The sequence below is a fragment of the Lynx rufus genome, unplaced genomic scaffold (genome assembly GCF_022079265.1).
Source record: "Lynx rufus isolate CCGP_SWC_20201006 ecotype Redwood Valley unplaced genomic scaffold, mLynRuf1.p SCAF_7, whole genome shotgun sequence".
Classification (NCBI taxonomy): domain Eukaryota; kingdom Metazoa; phylum Chordata; class Mammalia; order Carnivora; family Felidae; genus Lynx; species Lynx rufus.
The window spans coordinates 128085934-128109889 of NW_025814889.1; the positions used below are offsets into that span (position 1 = coordinate 128085934).

The 23956-nt window shown below is 47.0% G+C and overlaps 1 protein-coding gene across 2 annotated transcripts in view; it reads right to left on the bottom strand.

The window, feature by feature from the left end:
- Window positions 1-23956, bottom strand: part of LARGE1 (LARGE xylosyl- and glucuronyltransferase 1) — a 398411-nt gene that overhangs the window by 109150 nt on the left and 265305 nt on the right. For both annotated transcript variants that reach the window (XM_047066747.1, XM_047066746.1), the window contains exon 6: window positions 8063-8167. In XM_047066747.1, coding sequence (XP_046922703.1) covers window positions 8063-8167 — 105 coding nt within the window. The remainder of the gene's footprint in view (window positions 1-8062; window positions 8168-23956) is intronic.

Below are 23956 nucleotides of genomic sequence, written 5' to 3' on the forward strand. Positions count from 1 at the left end.
GCTCTCTGGAGCTGGAGAGGCCCCCCCAGGTTCAAACAGGTGTGTTTGAGGAACGGCAGGGAAGGCAGAGTGGTTGCAGCTGAGTGAGTTCAGGAGCGCCTGACACCAGGGCATCACAGGATACAAGAGGGGGATTGCTTCTCTCCTACAATAAGGGACCTCCCACAAACACAGCTCCTTTTTGTTCTGTCTGCAGCATCCCCTGGGCCTAGAAAGGTACCTGGCAAGTCGCACATGCTGGGTGCGTGAGGATTATGTGTCCAGCGAATGACTGAACACACGGATGGCTGGTGCTGGGGAGGGAGTGCTCAGGCCCAGACCTCTTCAATGGACTAACGATAGGGTGACTATCAAGCCATGTTCAAGAGCCACAACTGTTTTCCCTCTATGGGAACCTCATAACATTTTTTTAAAGTTTATTTATTTTGAGAGAGAGTGAACCAACATGAGTGGGGCAGAGAGAGAGGAAGACAGAGAGCTCCAAGCAGGCTCTGCACTGACAGCACAGAGGCTCAATCTCATCAAACTGTGAGATCATGACCCGAGCTGAAATCAAGAGTCAGACGGTAAACCAACTGAGCCACCGAGGAGCCCCGGGGAACCTCAAATATAAAAAGAAAGTACTAATATCTGACACTGACTGATCCAGAGATCGCCCCAAGCACTTTATAAATATTATCTAATTTTGTCCTCAAAGCAACCCTGTGAGGTGAGAATGCTTCAAGTCCTGATATGATAAAGACTATTAGATGCCCGGATACCATGGAGCCAGAACCAGATGGAGCCATGAGTTGAAACCACAACTGTTCATTTCCACAAGTAATACTGTGTTTTAAAAGGAAAACGGAGGGTCACCTGGGTGGCTCGGTCGGTTGAGCAACCAACTCTTGATTTCAGCTCAGGTCATGATCTCCTGGTTCGTGGGACTGAGCCCTGCGTTGGACTCTGTGCTGACAGGTGGAGCCTGCTTGGGATGCTCTCTCACTCTCTCTCTTCCCTTCCCCTGCTTGTGCATTCTCTCTTTCTCAAAATAAATAAACTTAAAAAAAGAAGAAGAACTAAGGCCAAAGGACATTCTGGTTCAGGAAATGAAGTGAACAAGCTTCGGGTAACTTCACCGAGCCTTAGAAGAAGCGTAAATGCAGAGAAGTAGCTGGCGGCAGTATTGCTACAGAGACTTCTAGATGAGTGAATTTTCCCTCTGAGAGGGGAGCATATTATCTTATTCATTGATGCTAACCTTGAGGGAGATCACAAGCAGGTCACGGCTTTGCACTTGGGTCCATCTGTTGAACAGCTGCAGTGCCTTGAACTCATGGCTCTCCATGGGGGCAATGCCTCTTCTTCCCAGGAAAGGCTACCGCAATGAAGACTATTCCTGCATCCCATGGGTCCCCCTGGACATTTGTGTTTAGGCATTCTAACTATCTGAGCCTGAAACTCATACTCCTTACAGAAACAGAACTAAGTGATGTTTTTTTCAACGGTTTTAATAATAGACAATGAATTTGGAGTGCAAATTGAGGGAGGAGGATACTTCCTGCTAGCTGATAATTTGCCAAGGGATGGTTACCACTTTGGGAAAACATCTCACAGATCACAAACACCACTCGTGGAATCTGGATTGCCAGTGCCCCATTGGTGATGTTCAACACTGTCAGCATCACACTGAAGATGGCTCTACCCTGAACACAGGCACAGAAGCATCTGACTATTCCATCAGGTCCTGGTTCCACTGGAGCCAAGCCTGAGCAATTACATGTGAAGTCAATATTATTTTATAGTAAATTAATTTCCTTTTATTTCTTCTGTAAATTATATAGCCAGGTCACTATATTGATTTTTTTTTTTTGAAATTGTATTTGTAGACAGTGTAATATAGGTAACCTTTGAATTTTATTCCAGGATTGTAAAAAAAGCCTTCAAAACATTTGTTACAAAAATGAGGCAAGGCCACTGGCTGAATGAACAGAAGGCATTTTCATTATTTTTGTGGATGACCCTAAGTTGAGGACTAAAATGAAGTCAAATAAAATGAGACAAAGATGGGTCTAAATCAGATAAAACTCAACTAGAGATAAATATAAAGTCTGTGCTTTGGGGTCAATAAATCTAGTACAGAAGTACAGAATGGGGAACCTTTGGCTCAACAGTCACTCATGGAGCTTCTCAGTTGAACTCAAGTTCAATGTGAGCTTGATGTGCAAATGGCAATAAAAGTGTGTACCAGGAGGCTGTCTCTCAAATTTTAGCATGACCAGAATCACGTAGGGAGCACGCTTCGAAGCACAGTTACTTGGCCTCACCTCCAGAGATTCAGATTCACTTTATGTGGTTTAGAGCCTGAAAGCTGACATTTTTAAGCAGACATTCTAAATGATTCAGAAGAGCGGACAGAAATGTCCAGGTGGAGGCGTGAACCTCTGACAGTTTGATAACATCCAGAACGTATCATTCAGATCAGTGTGTCGCCCTCACAGAAGAGAAGTTGGAGCTACCTAAAATGGCCAACCCAACAGCATGGTGGAAGATCTAGAAGCTATCTCACACAGAATTCCTTCCTATGGGAAGGAGGTTTTGGAGAGCTGGCAACTGGCTTCAGACATGCAACGACACCGAAGATGTTGACTAAGAAGGTGCAGTAAGAGCACGTCTACATCCTTACAGTACAGAGATGGATGAGAAAATACAGTACAGAATAGACTAGACATGTCTACTGAGTGAACCATGCTTCGAATGGCAAGCATCTTTCTATGGGCTTATTCTACAAACTCTATTTAAACTCTTCTGTGCCACGAGCTTGGGATACAGAGCTCAAAAAGTCATAATCCCTGTCCCCAGAATTAGTGTAGAAGTAGTTTTTTTCCAAACTTCTTTCCATAGCCCTAGGATCAAGTAAGAGTGGAAAATCCGCTGGGCTGAAAAGCTCCCTTACTTTTGACTTTCCAGGATCTCGAATACACCAATACTCAATTTGAATCTCTAAGGGAAGGATCTAGTGTACAGATTTCTCAACCTTATCTGTCCATAGTTTCTAAAGATGTATCAACATCTCCTGCAATGCCTTCTGGAATTAGTCTAGAAAATGCTGGTTGAGGTTTATTACGAGGTCAGCATTCAACTCTGAATCTCAATCATCCTAGGGGCTCAAGTCACCCTAAGTCTCTGTGGATATGCAAACTTTCCTCCACTAAACCACAATCTTCTTAAAGGAAAGTTCTTGGTAGCACTCATTTTTTTTTTTTTTGTTTACAAATCTTTTTCTACCCTGAATATAGACATTCAGTAGCATGTGTTGAATGAACTACATTTAAAGCTAGTTTCTCTGAAAGCAATTATTGCAGACAAATCATCCAATACTAATACTCCTTCAGAGCATAAACAGTTCTTAGTTCTTGAGCCAAGAGACAAGGAGGGCTCTGAGAAATGAAAGGACTTGCCTTGGGCTGCAGAAGACTGGAGGTCAGGGGCAGAGCAAAGGGTCAGCGGACATCCCATGCTCTGGGCGGCCCTCGAAAGCTAATTGTTTAGGAGTTCTTTGGCAAGTGGTCAAACATTGGCTCCTTTTGAATCCCTGCCCTGGAATCACCGTGGCACCTGGCTTTGCCAGGCCTCCACCTTCCACTTGTACCTCTTATTGTGCTCTAGCCTCAGAGCTGAGTCCACCCTTGAATGTCCCCATTCGATTGTTCTGTGGATAAGGATTCCTAGAGAAATTCCTCCTCCCTCCCTGGAGAGCCAGGTCTCCATCTGCCTGTCTCTGGCCTACTTTGGAGACTGAAAGGAATTGGGATACATTTTATTTTTAAATTGTTTCTTAAAGCACATCCTCTGGTTAACAACCTCGTCTCGGGGAGGACGCACCTTGTCCTGGAGTAACCTTTGGGATCGTCCACAAACAAACCTCTCTGTCAAGCATCTCCTTCCTACCGGCCTGACTTCCCTCACCCCATTCTCCGGTCACCTGCTACTTGTAGCTTTCCTTCTCCTTCTCTTCTTTGCTGGTGTTTGTTTTTAAGATATTCGCCGTCAGCGTAGAACTGAAGTGGGCTGAATCTTAATGAGCCTGTCATAATCTTATTTAAGGAAAGAAAAAAAAAAAAAGTCCTGCAGACAGCTGAATGCTGGGTGAATGACAGCTTCCCGCACCTAGATGATGAATGGACAGAGTGGTCGGGAATGAACCCATCTCGATGCAAGGATGTGGGAGGTGCCCTTTAATTCCACCCGAGTGCTCATGGCAAAGGCACTGTGCTGGGGTCGGCCTGGTCGTCCACAGCTGCTGTGGCTCAGCAGTTCTGTGAAGATGGAATTAAGTTGTAAACAGCTCTGGTAAGAAGGGAGGGGAGGATGTGGGAGATGGCGAACAGATCTGCTCTAATCGTTTAGGCCCTGTGGGCTTTGTGAAAGCAGACTGGGAAGGAGAAACAAAAGGAAGGAGGAAGCTGGCTGGCTATTTTCAGGGGAATGTCTACCGCACAAGACAATTCTAGGAATTAATGAAGATAGTGCATAGTAAAGTGTCTGGTCTGATGCCTGGTGAATGCAGCTGAACTTGATAAATGTGGACAAATCTAAATGACTGGAAAACAGTTACTCAGCTAGGCTGTGGTCCGGAGGAGATATAAAAACTACAACCGACTCCTAATGCATTTCAGTTCACCAGGCCCTTGTAGCTACACTACCACAACAGAGCCTCACAATGGGTTCTGGGTGGGCTTATTCATTCTCCGTTCCCAGAAACAAACTCAAGGCTCAGAGAGCTTGAGTAGCTTTCCAAAAGGAACCATGTTGGAAAGCGATAAAGTTATCTCTTGAAGACAGATTTTCAACTCAAACAGCCTATGCTTCCCCCCCACCCCCGAGGATTTTTAAAGTAAAACACAGTTAGGAAGCTGGTCTATGAAGTAAAATCATCTCTTTTTCTAAAATGATATGAAAAGGTAACTTTTTCCAGATAGTAGAGAAACAGGAGAAAAAGTGCTAGGTGGCTGCACTGTATTTAGGGAAGAGCGAAAATCTCAGGTTTTTTTTCTGACCTGAGAGGGCTTTGAAGACCTTAACAAACGTCACATAACCACCAGTTTAAAAGCAGAGGACAGGTTCCATTCCCCCATAGGACAAGTGACAGAAAATCCAAGGGAGCACAAACTAAGATTTACTGAGCACTTGTTTTGTGCGAGACACCGGGCTAGGCTTTTGAACTAGTTACCTTGTTAATCCCCCCATACTAGGTACTATGATCCTATTTTACAGGGGAAAGAATTAATTAAGTTTCAGGGAGGTGAACTAACTTGGCCAAGCCTACATGGGCACTTAGTGGCTGAATCACGATTCCAACATGGATCTGCCAGAGTTTGCCAAGACAAAGCAGAAGTCTCAACGCGGGGCTTTGTTGGAGATACCCCTTTTGGAGGCCTGCTTTCCGTTAGGATTTAGGGCAGCGGGCTCCCTCCCAGCAGAGTCTTCAATTTCCACGAGAATCTAAGTGCTTCATGACTCATCCACTGACGTGTGGTACAATTCCTAGTCTTAAAATAACAAATCCCCATCATGAAAGCCAATGCATTCTGATGTCGCATAAATCCTTTTATAATGATCACTCGGTGTCACTGGCTTATTTAAATGGACACATCACTTCTAACAGGGTTTTCCTCATCTGCTCTGCCCTTTAAGCAGCAGCAAGTGGGAAAGTAACTCACTTCCTTGGCATATCAAGGAGGAGCTGGAGGTGGTTTAGAGACTTGTATGTCTCCTGACCTCACACTGAGGCAAACTGGGAGAGGCAGGACGGGACGTGTCATTTTTGTCATAAATTCCCCAGTGTGCCACATTCTTCTCCTCCCTGCAAACCCAGATTGATGACCTGTGGTTTTTGTTTGACACAGATAACCACGACCCTGATGCTGTGTCCTCGAGACCACTGCAGTATATATTTCTGTGTGACACTGCCTATTATTCTGTGTTGTGGAAGACAGATACCAGGGTTTACCTGAAATCTCCCTTATCCCACCCAACAGACATGGGTGTCTCGGGCTTCCTGAGAGCCTGGAGTGAATGTACTGGAATTCAGGCTTTTACAAAATATCAACATCAGATGATAATTCGTTTACCAAAGGAAAGAATGGGACGGGGTGGGAGGAAGGCATATGATTGGCCCCACAGTGGGTTCCTAAAGGGTCTAGCCTCAAATACACTGGGAAAGCCCTCTGGGAAGGTTTGCTTGGAGAAGAAACAGAGTGCCACATTTCAGAGCAGACTCTTCTGCTCCAGAAACTTCCTGGAGGCTTATGAGGCAAAATTCTAGGCTCGTCTCCAGATGGTTGAAAGACAAGAGTCCAGAATTCCACAATGTATAGTATTCTTGATCTTGAAGCCAGTGAAGTTCAACCTAGGAAGGTCAGTAGTTAACAAGGCAGCCTCCTTAATGCTCAGACTAGAGCCTCAACCCCTCTCAGTGTGAGCTTCCTGGGTATAAAATAGAGATAAGAATAGTGCCTGCCTGGTGGGGTTAGTGTAAGGATTGAATCAGAGTAACTTCTAGAAAGCAGCCAGTACATACTCAGCTGGTATGCCGAGACCAGAGATGTTGCCTTAGCCATTATGAAAATACTTCTACACCAGCTGAGGGAGAGCTGGTGCTCAGAGCCCTTCTGCCTCCCTCCCCCAGCCTGGCCCCTCTCAGGGATTCCTCAGACATCCTCACCATCCAGCAACTCAAGGGTTAATGCCCAGGGCAGCAGGGGAGCCTCCAGGAGGTGTGTGAAAGGCCTGTTAAAATTCCTTAGCTGCAACCTTCAAAGAAGGCTGTAATGCCTGGAAGGTATCACAGGAAAAAATTCCATAGAGGGAGGCATGCCTGGATGTTCTGCCAAATGTCAGCTAAGGACGGCCCCGGCCCCCATCTCAAAGGACAGCCTTTACAGGACTCCCTAACTGGCACCTCTGGACATGGACTCTGACACTTCCTTTCCTTGTCCTCCTCCAGCTTTGACCCCATCTCTGAACTCTCACCTCTGGAAGCTTGACTGTCATCCATTTTTCTTTGGCCTCCGGGGCCCCTGCATTCGCACCTGACCCTCAGCTCTCAGAGTTGACTTTTAGCCCCCAGGACCTTTTAGGTGGCGCCATCCCCTGACACTCACCCCACCCCAGTCCTGCTGGTCTCAGATGCCAGGTCCCAGTCCTTCTGGGCCTCACCAAACCTACTGCCCCCTGAGCTCCAAGTTTTGATCCTGACACAGTTCACACATCTACATCCTTCAAGAGCAAGTTTCCAAAGCGGTGGCAATAGAAGATAAAGGAGAAAGGGCAGAAGGATCCAGAAGCACTGCAACAATAGACATTGGCAGTCCTGAGCTTAAGGAGAGGGATGTCGCTCTAGTCTCTTATTGATACACTCTGTGAGGTCATGGGAGTTATCTGGCCTACCTGGCACGGGGTCTAGGGTCTAGTCCACACCAGGCACTCTATACATAGCTGTTGAACACAGAATGAATGAATGAAGATACCATTAGCCAATGAACTATTAGCAGAAATTATGTCACTTCTGACCAGAAACCTTCAGAATCAATAGGACATCTGCTACTTTCCTCCCTATACCGGGAAGGATGAATCCAGATGAATCCGGAATGCCTACGGTGAGCAAGATCCAGCAGGCCTCACACGGACATGGAACGGGAGGAAAGTAAATCTTTGTCGTGGTAAGAAGCTGGATGTCGGGTTCTTTGTCACTGTGGAACGATCTTTGTATCAACGGAGCCAAGGGACCTAGAGGTCATACTTCTAAAAAAGCCCAACGGGATCTAGATCTGAAGGTGAGTCAGGAGGGAGGCTTTTTGCTAGGTTGCAACTGACAGCCAAGGTCTGACAGCCAAGCTGACTACAGTTGTGGCTCTAAGAAAGAACCGAAGGTCAGCTGTGTAGGTACCATCCACTGCAGAATTCAGGCAACCAAGTGGTCTCCTCCTATCCTTTGCCTGCCTCCTCCCTCAGAGGAAGGCACACTGAACCCTCACGTCACCTTCTGAAACCCCCACCATGTACCACCCTCACGATTTACCTGTGTTGTAGCCCCTTCCAAGGGCAGGCCAAGGACGGTGATTTTTCCACAGGTTTCCAAGGTACCAGTCACTCTGGTTCTCTACCAAGCCCAGGACCTGCTGACCTGTAGAGTACAGAGAAAGCAAAGGTCTTAAAAGAAGCCAAGCCACACGGAACAGTAAGTACTGAATAGGAGATATAGTAATGGCAAATCTTATTGTAGTTTTTATTAAGTGTCAGGCTCTGATCTAAGTGCTTAACTTGTATTAGTGTATTTAATTTTCATACTTTGGCAGCCCCGCCATTTTTTTTAAGTTTATTTAGTCATTTTGAGAGAGAGAGAGAGGGAGTGAGCATGTGTACATGGGGGAGGAGCAGAGAGAGAGGGAGAGAGAGAATCCCAAGCAGGATCTGAGCTGTCAGCACAGAGCCTGACTTGGGGCTTGATCTCACAAACCACCAGATGATGACCTGAGCCAAAATCAAGAGTCGGATGCTTAAACGACTAAGCCACCCAGGTACTCCTTGCCCCGCCATTTTTATTACCCCCATTTTATAGAGAAGAAACTAAGGAGCAGATAATTAACTTGCCCAAGGTCACCCAGTTACTCTGTGATAATACCGGAATCCCAAACCAACCAACCAACCAACAAACCAGCCGACCATCTAGCTGACCAGCTGACCATCCATCCCTTAACTCATGCAACACATATTTACGGACACACCTCAAGTGTTCCAGCTCTACTATTCCCCACTGTACATGAGTTCACTGGCTGTCTGGGCATCAGCTGAGATCATCTGCCCCCATCGGAGGGAAGAAATGCCCCTTGGTGAAGGAGATGGAAGCCCATAGAGAAGAACCCCCTTTTGGCCACCTCCCACAGTGTTTTCACTCTCACGTCCATTTCATCATGAGTCCCCAAGCCACTGTGTCATGTCAATGCAGGAGTGTTTTCTAGAGGAGCAATTGCTTCTCTGTCCCCAGCACTCAGCTCTGACGTTGGCCTGTGTCTGCTGTACTGGGACCAACAGCACGGCTGAGCCAGGCCTCTTAGACTAGTTTCTCAGCACCTTAGGGGAGTCAGTCACTTCTCTTGATTTCTTAGAACATAATGTTCCTGGGAGTCCAGGCGTTCTATGGAGGGCAAGCAGGGCATCAGACCCACCCATCTTCCACGAGACAAGCCCATCATCTACTTGCAGAAGGTATTCATTCCCTTGGATTTAACCATCAACTATTTACACACCAGGAAACTGAAGTTCACCAGGATCATGATGTGCACAGGTAGTGGTGGAGCCAGCACATAATTTAATACTTGTGCGACACACACACTCCTTCCACCGTCTCAATTCCATCTCGTTTGCCTTTACAACAAGCATTTGTGGGAAGAATGAAAAACCCTTGTTATGGAAAAAGAAACTGACGCTTGGATATTTTAAATAGCTTGCTAAGGGTCACATGACTAATACCCATGGTCTTCCAGAGCTAAGCGATGCCTTCTGGGGCTAAAATCTTGATATTATTGGCCAATCTGAGAAATAAAGACCTTTCTGACCAAATGAAAGCCTGGCAGCATGTTAAGAAAAACACGACATTTCTCCCGGAACAGCATGCTGAATGATATAGAACCTCCCTGGTGTGATGGCAGCTCCCTGAAATGATGGTGTGTGGGCTCGGTGTAATTTATTTGATCAATTTATCGAGCTCCTATCTAAATCATCACCCCGGCACAAATACATAAATTAGAGGCATGGGAAAAATACTACCACCCACTTTGTCATTGTATATGATCACATCCCAAACTTGTAGAATCCCTCAGAAAAACACATCAACAATTCAAGAAGTGCAAGAGCCAATCAATTCTACATGCAACGAGCTTGGGATGTTCATGCAAAACAATGAGATCTGAAAAGCAGGTTGTCCTCAGCTGAGAAAGATGTGTGCCGCATCCCGATGCTGAGACCTCCTTACAGAGTCCACGTGATAACCTCTCACAGAGGTTGGGGTGCAGGGGGGCCACAGAGTCCTTGAGGGATCCGGTTCATAATTACTAATGACCCCGGGTTCAGTATAATGAACACGGTGTCTGTCACATGCTCGAAAATGACAACAGGGGAATGATCGTTCACTGACTTTTAGGGTAGCCACCTGAAGTTCAGATATGCTCATCTTCAGCACCTTCGAAGTCCAAATCGCATACTCTGGCATTCCATGAACTGTGCTACTTCTTCAGAAGCTTTCTCTCCTTTTTTTAAGTTTATGTATTTTGAGAGAGAGAGTACATGTGCGTGTGAGTGAGCAAGGAGGGTCAGAGAATCTGTGCTGTCAGTGCAGAGCCCGATGCGGGGCTCGATCTCATGAACCATGAGATTGTGATCTGAGCTGAAATCAAGAGTTGGCTGCTAAACCAACTGAGCCACCCAAGCACCCCAGAAGTTTTCTCTATTTAACCACACTTCATTCCTGACAAATGAAAATGTACAGTTTTATTGTTTACATTCTCACCTCTGGCTATTGCTCATTTGGCTCTTGCTTGACGGGAACTGCCCTGACCCCCAGACAACCCCTGCCCGTCAACCCTTCCCGTTCATCTAGCATGAAGCCACCTATGAACACCCCTAAGTCTGAATGGTCACTCTACCTTCGCTCCCACGAGATGGGAGACAGCTCTATTTAGCACTTCCTCCTGGCATGTTTTGCATAGCCGACTTACACCCTGTAAAGGACAGAGTGGGTGATACGCAGGTAAACCCACACCTCATTTGTAAATATCCACCTACATTAGTCCGAGGGCAAGGACTGGGTGGTATCCAACACACTAACGGGTGCCAATAAATACACTAAATCAATGACGTCTGGTGGATAAACCTCTCCCGACTGGGAGACCCGCAATGTTAGTGTAGTGTATTAGTTCCCCCACACTTCTGAAGCTGCAAAGCATTTTGCCCTCCCCCTACTCACCAACACATTCTCTGGCAAATCTGGCACCTTCCTCACCTGCATGGAAAACTGCAAAGGTGGGGTGGCACCACCTGAAAGCATGTTTATGTTGGTTGCTCTGCCCAAGGCTCGAACCCAAGGTCTTGATCTCCAGAGAAGGAGTGACATACATGATTAACCTAAGTTAATGTTATCCAAACTCCCCTCTCAATTTGCACCTGGGCTGCATTTCTCATGATGGTTGCATACGACTCCTTTACACATGCCAGCCCTCTTTAAGGTTAAAAAATCCTTAATTAGGAACACGATAGCTATAATTTTAACATCCACTGGTTGACAAAATGCAAAATAATAAACAGCTACTAAGATTTCATTTTGCTTTTTCAGATGGATTCATTAGCTGCTCTGTCAGGGATTAAAAGGGTAGCTGGGTTGGGGAGCCTGGGTGGCTCAGTCGGTTAAGTGTCCAACTTCAGCTCAGGTCATGATCTCACAGTTTGGAAGTTCAAGCCCCACGTCAGGCTCTGTGCTCACAGCCTGGAGCCTGGAGCCTGCTTCAGATTCTGTGTCTCCTCCTCTTTCTGCCCCTCCCCAGCTCGCACTCTGTCTCTGTCTCTCTCTCTCAAAAATAAAATAGAACAATGGGGTGACTGGGTGGCTCAGTCGGTTAAGTGGCTGACGTCAGCTCAGGTCATGATCTCATGGTTCATGGGTTCAAGCCCCACGCTGGGCTGTGTGCTGACGGCTTGGAACCTGGAGCCTGCTTCAGATTCTCTGTCTCCCTCTCTCTCTGCCCCTCCCCTGCTTACATGCTCTCTCTCTCTCTCTCTCTCAAAAATAAACATTAAAAAAAATAATAAAACATTTTAAAAAATTAAAAAGAAAAAAAGGGCAGCTGGGCTTTGCAAGTGGGCTTGTGAGTACCTTGGACTGTCTGATGTGTCCCATCCTGCAGAGGTCTGTTGTCCATCCACAGGGAACCATGCAGCAGGGTAGCCAGAGGTAAAGAGTGGAAACCTCAGGTCCCACTGCCTGATCCCAATTCCTGGCCCTGCCCCTGCCCCTTTCCAGCTGTGTGGCCTTGAGAAAATTACTTGACCTCTCTTGGCCTCAGTCTCTAACCATTAGGGCTGTTGTGTCTACACATGTCTGAATGACTTCATGTGTGTTAAGGGTTAAGCATAGGGCCTGAAACCTATGAAGCACTCTGTAAGTCGTAACTATTTTCACAGATCATCCAAGCTCCCCTGGAAGCTTCTGGAAGAGAGCAAGCCCATCCACAAGCTTTTCTTTGAAGGTCAATCTAGCACAACAGTTAGGTCCTTCTAGGACTTTATCTAACTGTGGTCTGAGAACTGAGTGCTTCTGAGGTTCTTATTAACTGCAGGTTCCTGGGCATCAACCTAGACATTAATTATGACCCAGAGGCAGCTTCCCCCTGCCTCTCTGGTTTCTAGAAAGAGGAATTTCCTGGCTGCTAGCCCCAACCCTTTGTCTCCTCTATCACACAGGAGGACTTACCTGGCTGGTGAGCTTCAGAGAAACAAGCCTACATTGCTTAACCCCTCCTCCATCCCTATTCTGACAGAGGGTCCCCTTAACCCTGTTCTTTCCTGGAGAAGGCCCCTTTCCACGAGGCCACGGTTGCCCCACACTTCTTGGGACGGGGTGGGGGGGGGCCCAATTCCAACTCAGAGTGTTGATATGACAAACATCCACAGTAAGCCCTCCAATTTAACTTGCACTAAAAAGGTGACATTTTGCTCTCTTTTACCCTTAAATTGGCTCAGTGTCTGGGAAGGTGGGGTTCACGTCATCTATTAATTCTCTCATGCCTCAATTCTAAATAAGAATTCCGGTCACTGGGTCTGGTCATCTGCATTTTAAAAAAACAGGTAATTGGAAAGGACATTAACGTTTGAGAATTAGTGATCCAGGTGTGGAAACTCTGTCCCTGACAGTCGAAGGCAAGGGTCGAAGGCGAGGTTCACCAGTCGGGTCCCCAGCACACGATAAACTCTTATGGCATCTAAATCTAGCCGACAAACCAGCAGAACTCAGCGGCAGCCTCCAGTGGTAGGCTTCTTGAGGACAGTGAAGGGATGAAGAAAGCGAACATCAGAGCCAGACCGCCCACGTCCAATCCTGGCTCTTCCACTTATTAGCTGTGCAACCTTGAACAAGTTACTCAATCTCTTGGTGCCCATTTCTTCATTCATTTATAAAGTGAATACGTAGGACATCCCTTAGAATTAAATTTTTTTCTCTAGGCACTATTTTGTGTTCTTTGCTTATTCAAATGTTACCACTAACAATGCCTGGAAAAATAGTAAAATGTTCAGTAAATATCTGCTCTTATCATTACACCCAGAATTCCCTGGCCCCACCTTCTGTCCCATCCACCTGGATTCAGGCATCAGCAGTCTCGGCCTTCTCCCCTGATCCTTCCTTAGCTGACACGGTCCTTACTCTGCCTAGACTTTGGTTCTGTTTAATATCAACTGAGGGTTTGCTCTGTGTCAGATACCACATGAAAACTAAGGAATCAAAGACAAATAAAACACGGTCCTTGCCCTAGAGGCAGCTAGAAGAGGAGACAGATAAACAATTATGAAACAGCATGGTACCCACAGTGACAGAAACACTGATAAGTTAGAAGAATGGAGGGCAGGGAATAATTGATTCTGTGGGGGAGGGTGGGTGATGCTGGCTTGGGGTCTCCCCGGGGTCGTCTACTGCATCCTTACCTGCACTGTGGGCTACACCTGCTGGTCCACACAGACCTCCAAACCCCCAAGCTTCCCCACAAGCTTTTCTGATAACAGTGCTATCTCACAACACCGTTCTCAGCAGAGACGGTGCATAAGACAGGCCATCCTTTATAGCTTTGCCAATCCCAGCTCATCAGCCAGATGGCATCTGGTCTCCAGAGGTCAAAGTCTAAAGCCTTAACCTGGATGATGCGAACACACATGAGACCTGCCATCCCATTAAGAGGTAAAGTCCCAGGGGACTCGTCTTGGGGGGCGGTGTGGGGGGCTGGGGGGGAACACGGGCCGCTGGCGTGCTGCCTCGCTCAGCATCCCGCACTGTCTCGTCTTCTTAGGAGTTATTATAATAAACCACCGTGACTAACAGAAAAGGCTTTGTCATTGTTTTCCGTGCAGCCCTGTGGTTATGATTAAGTGCACTGTTCCCCGTCTTCCTTACTCCAGGCACAAGTTAACTTATGAAAATGAAGCTGTCTTCTTTGCTTATTCATACATCACCACTAACAGCCAGACAAGAGCGAACAAGCTTGCTATTCTGCTGGGGCCCTGGTGTCGGTGTCACCAGCCAGCAGACGGATGGCTCCGGGCTGGGAACTCCCCTCGCTCCCTCCTTCCGCAGCTTTTGGCTCAAGGCAGAGAGCTCCGTTCAGGAGGTGAAGCCCCAGAAGCAGGGGGATGGTGATGCTTCCACGTGGCACATGGGGGCATGGACAGGGCATGCTGGGCTTCGCCCACCAGGTGGCCGGGAGGGAGGCAGACAGCATGGTGAATTAGACAAACAGTTTGTGACCCAGATGAAGAGGGGTCTAGTCCTGATTCTGTATGGTTTGGCCACGGTCTTACTTTTCTGAGCCTCTATTTCCTCACTGTAAAAGGGCAGGGACAGAATCTACCTCCCGCCTCCAAGAAGGGATGTGCAGTCAAGTGACACAGGCAAAGAGCCCTGCTCCTGGCAGATGCCTGCCTAAGGCACTGCCCTTCCTCTCCACGGTGATGGTCACTGTGCATATGGTGTCTGAGTCTTCCTATCAAGTGCTCACACTGGCTGCACACACTAGACTCTGCGAAATCTGGCCCTACTGCCCGCACCCTGTCCTGCTGGCCCTGCCGTGCCTTTCTGAAGCTATCAGCTGCACCAGTCTCTTGGCTGTTTTCTTCCCTCTGAACATTCTTTCCCTGCCTCCCCTTCAATGTTGGTGCTCCCCAACTCCCATCCTTGCCCCCCGCCCCACTTCTTCTTGTTTTACATTTTATCCCTGGATGACAGGATCTGCTCCAGTGGCCTCAAGAACCACTGACAGGAAGTTAGTCACCTATCTCCATCCCAGTTCAGACCACTTTTGAAAGCATCTTCTCTTAATTCCTTGTTCTTCACATCCTTGCCATAACCAAACCCCACAGATTTTATCTGCTATTTTTCAAACCTGTCCCCTCACCTGCTCTGTCACCCCCTTATCACATTTTCTTCCCAGATTACTTGGCAGATCGCACTTGATCACCTTCTCTGAGGGGAGCTGTGCCCTTCCATTCTGCCTATGTAAAAATATTTGGAAGGTGCAAATTTGATAATTTTGCTTCCTTGATTAAAAGCTTAGTGCTCCTGGGGGCCCAGTATAGCACGGATGGGTAGATGAAAATCTATCACGGACCACCCTAGCCCATCTGGAACTGGTAAACTCTTTCTAGCTGAATGGGATGGAAATGGACGCTTACAGGTTAACCTCTCCAGGTAAACGCCAGGAACAGAGTTCTAACGTGGATTGCAGATGCTCCCAGGGCTGCCTCCTTTCCCCCGCCCCCAGGAAAGCTCCTGGATGCACAGAGAAAGTCCACCAATCACCGCTGCATATCAAAACTGCTCTGCTTGCACCAGCAGGTGAATATTAAAATGTGATAGCTAGGGGCTGTCCGTAGTAGCAGCAGAGAAAGCAACAATGACTTTTCAACCTCATATTTATTCTAATAAGCTATTTTAAAATAGAAAAGTCTTTAATAGTACCATTCAATAATGCATGTCTGAGCGCAGGACGGCTGTAATAAGGAAAACGTATAGTATCACATTACCGTTTACTACACATCCTGAAAGGACTGTTCCTCGCCCTGGATGCCCTCTGCTAGTGGGTGCGGAATAATAAAGCATCCCCTGAGAAGATGCAACACAAAAGGTATTTAAAACAACCCTGGATGGGTTGAAAAGGACTGTTTCGGGAACCTGCACGTTTCCCTACATCCTACATCCTCAGTATAACTCTGCCTGAAGTCACTGTGGGATCACCGAAAGTCCCAGGCACAGCAAAGATCTGAGTACTCACTCCGGAACTGCCTGCTTTTACAGGTGGAGCCCAGAGAAAGGGAGTGAGGTGCTTGGGAACATACCATCCAATGCTGGGGCTCAAGTGCTGACTCCATGCTGGCTGTGTTTTCTATGCGCAAGCTTCTCCAACCTGGCTGCCTCTCCTTTCTTTGAACCTGAATATAATTCTCACCTTGTTCAAATTCTACTTGAATGGTAATCCTGGGTCAATTCGTAGTCCCTCAGTCTCCTCCTCTGTAAAATGGTAAAGGGATCTACTTCATGGGGTTCCCGGAGACTCTTGGTTAGGTTTATGTACCACAGGCTCATACTGTGCGTCCTTGCGTTGGAATGCACGTGCCCTAGTTAAAAAAAGGTCTTCTCTCCAATCATTTTCTTGCCTTGGGGGTGCTTCTCTAGTTTATTCATTCCAGTCAACCTTGATTTCATTTGGAGATAAAGACCCCATTCTTGCTGACCTTGATAGCTGAGGGATAATCCCCTCTAAGAGGAATTAGAATCCGTGTCACTCTAGAAGGCAGAATTAGGCTGAATGAGTGAAGACCGAAGGAAGATAGATTTTGCTTCTTATAAGCAAGGCTGTAAGTTCCCTTAGAGTTCGCCAAAATGGAAACAGGCTGCCTTTCTAGGGAGCAGCTTTTAAATACTGGCATAGTTCTGGAAAAGGCTGCATGATTCAGCCCTCAGCCAGCAGGTATTCACCAAGATCCTACTGTGCACGGGGCTCTGTGCCAACTGCTGGAGAAACAACAGCGAAGAAGAAAACAGGCCCAGTCCCCGCCTGTCAGATTTTATGATCTCTACACAACGCTTCTCAAATGGTTTAGCTACCTTCCGCCAGGCCCCACCCCTAACCTCACTGAAGCAGATTCTCCTGGGATGAGGCCTGGGGATTTCTCTGCAAAGACAGCCCCCTTAATTCTCATGCATGGCAGATTTGGGGGCCTTTGGAGTGGTAGGGCACCCAGGGATTTCTGTACTAGATTTGATGACCTCAACTCTCCCTTCCAACTTGATTATAAGATCTCTTTATTAGGCAGTGTTCAGATTACTCTGTTGCACTCCGTTTCCACACCTACATTTGTGGTTAGGAACAACCTGCAGGGCCTCTCCCTCACACTGTGGGTAAGGCTCCAAAGGACAGGAAAGAATGGGTAGAAAGGCTGGCCAAGGCGTATTTGACCTGCACACCTGTCCCTGCCTGCACCGCCACCAGAGGCTGTGGGTAGGGGTCCTGAATACGGCAGAGTCCTCTGTGGTTCATCTGAGTGTTAATCCCAGAGCACTGAGCTGAGAGCACTTCCTACCCCAGGAGCATCTGTGGAAAACAGAAAAGGACAGCCTGAGGCTCAGAAAAGAGTCTGCAATCCAATAAAGGTCCAGGTAACGATTCCATCTGCCAAGATGCAAGAATAAGTCCCCACCCACCTCCTTAGGTCAGTCCCAAGTGAGCCCACATTAACTTAACTTACAGTTTAAAAAATCCTGCTCAATCTCAAATAATGATTCTCTCTTCTTCCTTCCTTGATCTTTGGTCTTTGGAAATGGGAAAAACTAAAAAGGAACACGGGGCCAGCCGCTGGGCAATCTTCCAAGGCTGCTTTTATCACACCAACTCCCAGGACGCTTGACTGCTGTCACCTCTCAGACGAGGCCTCCCCCCATGGCCTGGATCCAGCTACAACTTCCATCCGTGGACTCCTTGGATCTTTTTCTAAAAACACACTTTGTTTGGGGGCGCCTGGGTGGCTCAGTCGGTTAAGTGTCCGACTCTTGATCTCGGCTCAGGTCACGATCTCACGGTTTGTGAGTTTGAGCCCCGTGTCAGGATCTGTGCTGGGAGCAAGGAGCCTGCTTGGGATTTTGTCTCTCTGTCTCTGTCTCTCTCTGCCCCTTCTCCACTTGCATGCTCTCTCTCTTTCAATAAATAAATAAACTTAAAAAAAACACCCACAATTTGTTAGCAACTTTCAGATACCTGGCTCACAGATACTCCTGTAACTCACTGTTGATAGCACCTAGGAGAAACAATCTCACTTTTCCTACTACAATTGAAGAAAAAGCACTTACTTGTAGGAGTCTAAGACCACCAGAAAAGTTCTGGCTTTTCCAATTATAGCTGACCCTTGAACAACATGGGTTTGAACTGTGCAGGCCCATTTACACATGGAGTTTTTTGGTTAAATATGGTATAGGGCTGTAAATTCACTGCTCTTCTGATTTTCTTAACATTTCTTTTTCTCTTGGTTGCTTGTAAGAATACAGGATATAATACGGATAACGTACAAAATATCTGCCAAGCAGTTATTCACATGATTGGTAAGGCCTCCAGGCAGTAAGTAGGTAAGTGTGGGGGGAGTCGGAAGCTAAATGCAGATATTCTGACTGTGTGAGGCGCAGGGGTTCGGTGCCCCCATTCCTGAAATTGTTCAAAGGTCAATTGTATTAATTGTGCAACCTGGGCCAAAACTGCTTGATTCCTGAGCTTTAGTTTTCATTTCTTTAAAATGGATGATGGTAAAATTCAGTCTATTTCCATCATAGTTATTTTAAGAGTAAAATAAAATGTTGTAAACCATAAACTACTGCTCAACTTTAAGTATTACCATTATTAGCCAACATTTTTGTGTCTTTTGTAGCTAGCACTTAATTTTTTTTCCCATATAGTTTTTTTTTTTTTTTTTTGAGAGAGAGAGAGAAGAAGGAAGAGAGAGATAGCACGTGTGAGGGGGGAGGAACAGAGAGAGGGAGAGAAAGAATCCCAAGCAGCCTTCACAGTCAGTGCAGAGACCTACACAGGGCTCGATCCCATGAGTCTGGGATCATGACCTGAGCCGGAATCAAGCGTTGGAGTCTCAACTGACTGAGCCACCTAGGTGCCCCACAGCATCTTTTGTTCTAATGAGGTGACTCTTGGTGGGCTCCTAGAGAGCTACATTGGGTGGGGAAGGCTGGCTGCCAGAAAGACAAAGCCTTGATTGGAAGCTTGGGATTTTCACCCCACTGCCCAACCTCCAGAGAAGGGAGAGGGACCGGAGACAGTTCATCACAAATGGCCAGTGATTTAATCAACCATGCCTACCTACCTGACAAAACCTCCGTGAAGACCCTAAGCAACGGGATTAGAGAGCTTGCGGACTGGTGAACACATCAGGGTGCCTGAGGGGAGTGCACTCAGAAAGGCCACGGCCCCTCTACCGCACCCTCCCCCTTCAACCTCGTCCTTAGGCACCTCATCCATGTGGCTGTTCCTGAGTTGCATTCTTTAGAATCAACCACTAACAGTAAGTACAGTGGGTTCCTGAGTTCTGTGTTCTAGCAAATAGCAAACCGATGTGAGAAGGGGGTTGAGGGAGGGTCTGACTTTGTAGCCAAGTCAAATGGAACTGTGGGTAACCTGGGGGCCTGATGCTCATGTCTGGTGTCCGAGGGACAGGCAGTCCTGTGGGACAGAGCCCATAAGTCTGTGGGGTTGGATGCCAATTCCAGGTAGTTGTGTCAGAACTGCATTGTAGGATGCCTACTTGGTGTCCCCAGGGGGCTGGAGCACTGGTTGGTGTCAGGAGGAAAATCCACCCCTCGAGGGACTGATAGCCAACGCGATAAATGTGCAGGGCCTCATGGTGAAGGAGTAAGGAGCTTCTCCATGCAAGATAGGCAGGGACACAGCTGAAGGGTCTGAGGCAGGCAGGACTATCTGCTCACACAACACCGGGCACCATGTGCAAAGAAGACAACGTGAACCGTGCGCCGTGGTGTGGTGTGGCACTGAGGGGAACTGTACAGCCTCATTTATGGCCATTAAATGCCCGTGTGATCAGAGTTTGGATCTGAAAAGAACGTTGTTGCTGCTGTGTGGGGTAGGACGAGTGGATGCTTGGAAGGGTTAGCAACCAAAGGTCTTATTTTTTTTTTTTCCTTCTATTAGAAACAGCCCATTGGAGATCCACATGCCTGGAGATGCGTGGAGATGTAAGGGCTGCAGACGTGCATCATGGTCAGTAAACACCTTCTGAGGGATCTGGGTGCAGGTGGCATGCTTGGGCTGAGGGCCATCCACACCAAGAGGTGGAGGTGAGGTGCCTGCAATCCAGTAAGGGGGTGGAGCATGTAGGGAAGGGGATAGACTCTGACGCTCCCCTAACCCTGGATCTCCCAGGGCTCCACATACCCCGGAGAGCATTGAACTGCTCTCTCCTTGCTGGGGATGGTTCTGTGGTGATAACAAGTCAGCCTGTGCCTGGAGCCAATCAGCCTCCTGGAAAGAGGTGGTAAAGGCAACGTGATGGAATTACTATTGTATATGTCTTGAAGGACACAAAAGAGATGCTGCTGGACATGGGGTAAGTCTCCGAGGAGGTGAGACTCACCCCCTAAAATAAGTCAAATCAGTAGAGGGAGGGGAAGGAAGGGACAGCGAGGTAAAAGGAGGAAGGGAGGAAAGTTCTCAGGTAAGAACTCCCACACATGCTCCCTGGAGTCAGCGTGGGGAGACACGAAGCCATAATAACAAAATAACATACTCAGCCATAAAAAGAAAGAAGTATTGATATGCGCTACAACTCGGGTGAACCTTGGACACATTACACCTAGTGAAAGAAGCCAGACACAAAAGATCACATACTATACAATTCCTTTTATATGTCTAGAGTAGGCAAATTTATAAAGACAGAAAGTAGGTCAGTGGTTAACGGGCACTGTGGGAGGGGTGGTGGGGAGTGATCACTGGCTGGGTATGGGGAGCTTTTTTAGGGTGACAGGAAATGTCTTGAAAGTAGAGAGAGAGAACAGCTGCATAATGCTATAAACAGCTAAACACTACTGAAATGCACATTTAAAAACGGGCAATGTTTGAATTGGATTTCGCCAACATAAAAGCTGATGACAACGTAGCTAATACATCGTGGAAGTAATATATGTCAATAATAGGTCTACGTGGGGCATCCCCCTGTGTCTTCACCACTGAGGCCAGAGTGCCAAGACCTCATTCAATCCCTGGAGCTTCTCTGTTTGCCAATCATCTGCCTGCGTCCCCAGTGACTTCCCTCCAGGCCACTGCTTTATTTATTTATTAAAAAAAAATTTTTTTTTAATGTTTGTTTATTTTTGAGAGAGGGAGAGTGTGAGTGGAGGAGGGGCAGAGAGAGACAGAGAGAGAGGGAGAGAGACAGAGGATCCGAAGCAGGCTCCGTGCCGACAGCTGCGAGATCTAAATGGGGCTTGAACTCTCAAACCATGAGACCATGACCTGAGCTGAAGTCGGACGCTTAACCAAGTGAGCCATCCAGGTGCCCCGGGGCCACTCTGCTTTAAATACTGCCCACGTGTTGGTAACTTTCAATTTATATCCCCAGTCTGATTTCTACACTGAGCCCCAGAATCATAAATCCAGCCGCCATCTCACTTCTCTCCTTGGGGCATGTACCAGGCATCTTGGACTTGGTGCATCCCATATTGAGGTCTTGATCCTTCTCTGCTCCACCTGCTCTCACCTGTGCTACCCACATCAGGGAAGAGCAGCTCACTCTCTCCACCTCTCTAGTTGCTTAGATAGAAACTATGGAATCATTTCCTCAAGCTTTACTGAAATACAGTGGAATTCAATAAACTCACTGATCTGGAGTTTAACAAAACTTTGGCAAATATGTCTAGCCATGTAACCATCCTCACCATCAAGATACAGAATGGTTCCAACACCCCAATGTTTCCTTGGGGCCCTTCTGCAATCTACTTCCCTGAACCCCAGCTCCAGGCAACTGCTGATTTTCGTTCCGTTACACTATCGTCGAGCCTTTTCTAGGACTGCACTTAATAGAATCACAATCACAGGGCACACAGTTTTTCATATTTGACTTCCTGTACTTAGCATAGTGTTTCTGAAATTTATCCAAGCCATATGCATTAATACTGCTTTTCTTTTTATTGCTGAACCGTATCCTAAAGCTTGGATATATCACAACTGGGGTAGAATCAAGAGTTCTTGTTTGGCCTAAATTAAGCCTGCGATCCAAGCTGCAGATTTGGGTATCACTAAAACACAAATGGCATTTAAGAACATGAGCTTATGGAGGGGCACCTGGGTGCTCGGTCAGTTAAACATCCAGCTTTGGCTCAGGTCATGGTCTTGTGGTTCGTGGGTTCAAGTCCCGCATCTGGCTCTGTGCTGACAACTCAGAGCCTGGAGCCTGATTCAGCTTCTCTCTCTCTCTCTCTCTCTCTCTCTCTCTCTCTCTCTCTGTGCCTCCCTGCTCACACTGTCTCTCTCTCAAAAATAAATAAACATTTAAAAAAAAAAAAGGACACAAGTTCATGGAAAGGAGAAGCTAATGGAGAAGACCAAGGCAGAATGCTGAGCCCCATAATGCTTTGCTGTTGAACAAAGGAGAAAGCAGCCAGAAAAGGAATCTCCCCTGAATAACAGCAGAAGGGAGGGCAACCGTCTGTCACCCGTCAATGGGGACTCTAAAGGTAGGGATTCTAGATGATATCGGCTCTCTCTCCATCTAAAATTTGCAACAAAGCAGTCTTGACTCCCAAACCGAGACTCACCCTCCCCGCTTCATTACACCTGCCATCACCTTTCATTCACAAGATGCTGTCTATGGTGAGAGTTGTAACTGGCTTCCTTAGCATTAGTGGTGAGAAACCAAAGTCTCTGTACTTCTCTGACCAGCTTCAGATTGAAGCGCCTGATATACACGCCTTGTGATACATGTCCTTCCAGGAGGGAAATCAGTTGCCACTCTTCTTCCCTGAAACAATGTGCCAAAGCAGCCCACTGGGGCAGGAAAGCTGAGCTCAAAATCACATTTCTCTCTGTCGATAACCTGAGGACAAGTGCTCACAGAAGAAAACTGTGTCTCGTGTTTAGAAAAGCCCCCCCACCCCCCCACCCCCGCCCCGTGTCTAAGGAAACTCCTGCATCAAGGATGAGGCTTTTTTACTTAAAAAAAAAAAAAAACAAAACCAAGAAAAAAAATGAACAAACCCATTCCAGCATCATGGCATAGGATATCAAAGTGGCAAGGGCCTGGGGAATATTTTGGACCACACTTTCCATCTGAATGATAAAGAAATGTTAGCAGGTGCCCTTGTCCTTCCCCTGTGCGGTCTCCGCTGCCTGCACAGAACATGAATTAAGCATCTGCTATTTTCCAGACACTGAGCTAAAAAAAGAGTAGACACTTTAGTAGGTGCCATGATGCTTAGCATTTTATAATCTATTGTGCAAAAGTGAGTATAGATACTCCAAGATAAACAACAGAGGTATCATATCCTATGGTGTCTGAAGAACCACCACCAGGGGTTGCCTGGGAAAGCTCTGAGGGTGTCTTGAACTGAGCCCTGGAGGGAACAATTAACATTACTTAGTCCCTGTTAGGCACTGTGCTAGAGGTTACTTAATCCTGTGACCAACCCTGCAAGGTTAGCGTTGTTCCCATTTACAGGTAAGGCTCAGAGGTAAAATGGGACTAGCCTGATTCTGCACAGGCTAATGATGGAGCTGGGATCCGAGTGTGACCTGAAGCCTAGGTGTCATTCTTCTGGGATGAAGATGAAAAGAGAAGGAAAGGGGGTTAAAAAAGTTTCCTACGGGTGCCTGGATGGCTCAGTTGGTTAAGCGTCCGACTTTGGCTCGGGTCATGATCTCACAGTTCGTGGGTTCGAGCCCCGCGCTGCACTCTGTGCTGACAGCTCAGAGCCTGGAGCCTGCTTCCGATTCTTGTTTCCCTCTCTCTGCCCCTTCCCTGCCTGTGCACTGTATGTCTCTCTCTCCAAAATAAATAAACATTAAAAACATTAAAAAAAAGTTTTCTATATTGAAGAAATGTGAGAGATGGCATACGAGAGTGATCAGATTCTCAGAACTTATGCATGGAGGATTTA